Source organism: Camelina sativa, unplaced genomic scaffold, assembly GCF_000633955.1.
Source record: "Camelina sativa cultivar DH55 unplaced genomic scaffold, Cs unpScaffold00578, whole genome shotgun sequence".
Taxonomy (NCBI): Eukaryota; Viridiplantae; Streptophyta; class Magnoliopsida; order Brassicales; family Brassicaceae; genus Camelina; species Camelina sativa.
In genome coordinates, this window is record NW_010921738.1 from 79,808 (window position 1) to 84,967 (window position 5,160).

General features: G+C 35.9%; 1 protein-coding gene across 1 annotated transcript; it reads right to left on the minus strand.

Moving 5' to 3' along the window:
• Window positions 1-1,665: 1,665 nt before the first annotated feature.
• Window positions 1,666-4,890, minus strand: LOC104773569 (nardilysin-like). The gene is made up of 11 exons (XM_010498210.1): window positions 4,363-4,890; window positions 4,110-4,256; window positions 3,667-4,025; window positions 3,429-3,578; window positions 3,168-3,344; window positions 2,879-3,067; window positions 2,699-2,802; window positions 2,455-2,608; window positions 2,272-2,372; window positions 2,020-2,193; window positions 1,666-1,945 (listed from the first exon to the last, which is right to left on the minus strand). The coding sequence occupies exons 1-11, from the start codon at window positions 4,445-4,447 to the stop codon at window positions 1,840-1,842; spliced, it is 1,746 nt and encodes a 581-aa protein (XP_010496512.1). The 5' UTR covers window positions 4,448-4,890; the 3' UTR covers window positions 1,666-1,839.
• Window positions 4,891-5,160: the final 270 nt, after the last annotated feature.

Consider the following 5,160-nt stretch of genomic DNA (forward strand, 5'->3'; position numbering starts at 1 on the left):
TTTTTTTTTTTTTTTTTTTTTTTTTTCTGGTTTTATTGAATTAGATTTGGTGAGAGAGAACCTTACACGAGATTTGAGTGATTCAATACAGCGTAAAATTTATAGATTTATGCACCCTGATTCAATACAACGAAATTTCTAATTCAGGTAGGGGTCGTGAAGGTACAAAGTCCAATATATTGCAATAAAACTTTCTCCCATTGTAGTTTATCATACATGTTTATCGTATGTTCGGTTCTAGACATGTTGTTAGAAAATTTTACAATGAAACAAGAAAAAAGATATATTTCTAACGAGAGTTGGTTTTATTGAAGTTTCTAATCTTTATTATAATACCTCTCTTTTACCTAAAATTTATGTACTAACACATGAATATTTTTCTTGAAGTATTAACACAACACCCATAAGCACGGCTTCATGGTTCAGTATTATGGGTTTTATCAGACATCAACTAGATCATCTTCTTAATTTGTTGGGCCTTTGTTGCCACTTATAAGGTTATATAGCACTGCAAAGGCATTACGATATATTCATATTCATATTCTTGATATCTCAAGAAAACTTGTATGTGAAGATGTCTTGACTTGCGTATTATGAACTCATGAATTCACACTGGAAAGAACTGCCATGAACCATTTTTTTTGTTATTTTCATCGAAGACTCAGTTTCATTCGTTGGATCATTTCAATGGCAACTGACAATGATCTTGCTTGGTGATTTTGAGGAGCAAATAGCTGATTTAGTGTTGTGGAATGACCGAAGGTGGGTCTAATTCAGGTAGGGGTCGTGAGGGTACAAGTCCAATATATTGCAATAAAACTTCCGCCCAGTGTCTATACGGCTTAACTTTCTCCCATTGTAGTTTACCATACATGTTTTTTATCGTATGTTCGGTTCTAGACATGTTGTTAGAAAATTTTACAATGAAACAAAAGAAAAGATAAAATACAGCTCCATTGATTTTATAACGTCTATAGATAGGCCTATGTTGCCACGTATGATTATTATACCGTTGTCCGTTGGTATGTACCAAAACAAATTGGCGTCAAGTATTTAGACGAGTGACCAAATCGCCTTATTGGACCGTGTGTTGCTTTCCTATTGAATCCATTGATTAGACAAGAAAGTCAACCTTCGTTTTGTAAATTTGTTTTATTTGTTTTTTCTGGTTTTATTGAATTAGATTTAGCTTTGCTAACCAACCATACGCGAGATTTGAGTGAGGGGATTCAATAATCAATACATCCGCAGAATTTTCAATTTTACTAGAAACTATAGTTTACGAATAGTTTACACAGTAGTTTTGAAATATGGTTCCGGTTCATCAGCTTCCCCATTCTTCTATTTTTGTACTCTTCCTCATCTATCTTCTCCATCTACGCTATTATATCGCAGCTAAAATGAAACCCAATATCTGATTGCAAGCTCCAGTTCAGGTCTATCCATCATAACATCAGCAGCTCTCTAGAGTCTTCTTTTCTTTATATTAGTCTATCTGAAAAATGAAACCCAATATCTGATTGCAAGCTCCAGTTCAGGTCTATCCATCATAACATCAGCAGCTCTCTAGAGTCTTCTTTTCTTTATATTAGTCTATCTGAAAAATGAAACCCAATATCTGATTGCAAGCTCCAGTTCAGGTCTATCCATCATAAAATTCTCGTATCCCACAATCTGGTTATATATTAGTCTAAGTAGCAAAAACATTCAATTTTCCGACAATAGTTTTCTCAAAATCTCAGTGCAGAAAAGGTTTCAAGTAATAAAGCATCGCAAGTTGAAGTTTCAACTTAGAAAGTAAAAAGAGATACAGAAAGCGGAAGTAACTGATATGGATGTTTAAGAGCTGGATTTGCGGTTGGTCACGACCTTCCTCACTTTTTTAAAAGTCATCTGAGGTAAACGAGTTGAACTCAACTTGAGCACTTTAGGTATCTTCACATGCCTGCAAAACATAACATACATGATTAGTTATATGAGCCACCATCATTAATCATCATCATTATCACTATTACTTACCTCAGACCGTTCCTCTTCTTAGTCCTCTTTTTCTTCATTTTCGTTTCACTTCCCCAAAGGCAAAGAGCAATTCTATGGCAAGATCTAAACTGCTTCCTGTACCATCTGAGAATATGCTTTTTCTTGATCCTTTTTATTTCCCCAACTTCTCTCGAGTAGGAATCAAATGTGTACCTTATACAGAAAGAAAACCATATGTTTTATTGCATGTTTAAAGCATATGATTTAAGAAAAGTATAAACTTCACACTACCTTTTGCTAATTATTTCTTCCAGTGTAATACTTATGTCATTATTTAGCTTAGCAATAAGACCATCTTTGTAATCTTCAAAAGATTCCTGAGGAATCGTGTCCTATAAATTAACAAGGAGATGAAGATGAAGTCCCATGATAAAACAAACTAATGATGGGTTTTGTTAGTGATACGAGACTTACCAGGTGACCTCCAATCAGATTTACAAATTTGGTTACTCTTTTCAACAGATGAGAGGGAGAGTACTTTGCAGATACAACCGTAATTGTGAATCCAAGGACTCCACACTTGATGTGTGGTGAGCAACTCACAATGTAACCAAGCTGCTCCTCAGTCCTAAAGAAGATTTGTAATTCCTTGTAAATAATATTTTCTATAAAATAAGAAATATCAGTTTATAACTTATAGCCTTTTGTCACTAATTACCTTAGTTTATCGAATAGCACTTGGTATATGACTTCACGGAAGAGATGTATCATTGCTCTTTTCCTCATACTTCTGCCTTTTTCACGACCTATTCGGAAATAGAGCTGCAAAACATAAATGCATTCATCAGCAGTTTTCCTTGACTTTCAATTCAGAGCAACAGTTGTCAAGATTTTGTACCTTCATCACAGAATTAATGTTAGACACCTTGACATTTATTCTTCTGAGTTTGGTCTGAAGACTTAGTATCCTATTTGTGTGCCTAACATCTTTTGGGAGTGGACTCACTGGCGTAGTTTGGAATATGCTAGAAATATCCATTGCTTCATCAGGTAACAGCTCACCAGAGCATATACCATCAATGAATATCTGCATAATAATCCACAAACATTTAATTAGGCAACAACAAAACAAAGCAAAGCAATATATCTAAATATAACAACAAAGCTAAGATGAATGTATCAATTACCTCTGAACGCATAACATGAATGAAGTTTTCAAGGCCAGCAAAAGAAATCTTGTCCAACACCTCCAGCGCCTTACATATGCTATATGACTTTTCAACTAATACTTGGTCTAGCACGTAATCAGACAGGTAGTAGATATCCAGGTTGCTCAGATGTGTCTTTATCTTTTCTTTGATAATCTGAGACAGAAATTAGTTTTCCATTGGCTTATCATGTATTATTTAAGATAAATTAAACACATAAAAACTAAAAAACATATATACCTCAAAGCCTTTAATGGTTAAGGAGAAATTCATGAAACTCTTCCAAATATCTGATAACCAGAGATTGAGCTTCTCCCAGTATCCAGAGACTTTCAGCAACAGCTGGTCATCATGTAGTGTTATTGAAGAGGAAACTCCAGCTTCTTGGCTCTGCATACCAGAAATTAACAACATATCAAATATATATAGTGGACAACGTACAAAAGCTTCTCTCATAAAGGAATTAGATGAGACTGACCTGATATAAGATATCATTTACTTCATCCTTCAAAATTTCAGTGAATAATCTCATCATCACATGGTTCTCTAGACTGCTATATCCACCCTTGTGATGTATGAGGAAGTATAAGCATGAAGAATCCACATTGCTAAGTTTGTACCACATGTTCAAGGAAGGCGTATCCACAATGCGTACAGGAAGCTGCATACATTCAACGCTTCTAGCTACCAAGGAAGTTGGAATGAACTTGTTTGGAGAAGGAAAACACAGAGAAGCATGGAGTAGTAGTTCAGAAGAACTACTCCAGGCTTCTTTAATAGAAGCTGGTATTTGTTCTTCTCTGTACCAAGACTTAAACCAAGGTTCAAGTTTGAGGTCTGAAACAGCAAAGAATCGTTACTGTAAGAGCAGTTAAGAGCAGTTAAAAGCAAGATTATATGCGTTGGAAATGTATATTATACCTGTTCCCTTGACAGATTCTGAAGCAAAATCAATCCTCATACGTTCCGGCGTAAAATACTTCAAAAGATCTTGTATTGCCTTTGGGTTCCAGTTGCTCAAATAGTCCGCACGAATAACATGTGCCATTGGATACAGAAGCATATTACCTATACATAAAAGTAGCATTGAATTTGATGGAGTTAAAGGTCGGAATTAAGTTGAGAAAACTAAATAAAAGTTGATTAGTGAAATAGCAAAGAGAGAAAGACACACCTGAGATACGTATAGCAAACCGTGATGGATGTGAATTAATCTCACTATCATACTCTCTTTTCTTAGTTAACCAAAATTCATCCATGACCCATCTTTGCGGTTCTGTATCTCGCAGTAATTTGAGGTGTTGATGTCCCTTTTGGTCACAATTAATATGTTTTAGTTCGGTCAAAGAGGGTCGAAGTTCTCTTCTATTATATTGGTGTCGGAACACAAAAGACGGGCTACAACGCGACTTGAACGGTTACAAAGGTAGACGAGGATAATAGACGAGCTGATATCTCGTCGATTCTCCAAGCTATGAGTTTGGAACCGTTGACTTTTGCTTGGACGAGCTAAGCTTTTTGTACTTGCTGCACAAATTCTCCTGCTTTTCTCCGATCCCCTTTTCTACAGGCCGTACGCCCGTATTTATAGGGAATTGTGTCGGTTCGTCTAGGAAAAATACCATAATACCCCCTTCTCTTGAAAGGGATATTTATGGGCTTTTTCCTGGGCCGGGCCCTTTTGTTGGGGTTGGATCCACCCCTAACATGTACAATGTCTAAGTTTGCTTACTCCTAGTAGACAGATGCTGTTCTTGAATATTTTTCTTAGAATCCACACTGAAAGATTTCGCGATTGGACGTGTCGAACAAACACAATGGCATGGCATCCGGATTATCGCAGCCGTAGAGTCGTGCTATATGTTCTTGAGAAGAAGTCAAAGAGATGCAATGCTGATGATTCTTCGCTTAATCAAATCTTGTTAGCCATTTAGGTTTGTTTGTTTACAGTTTATGCTATAAAATTAAATGT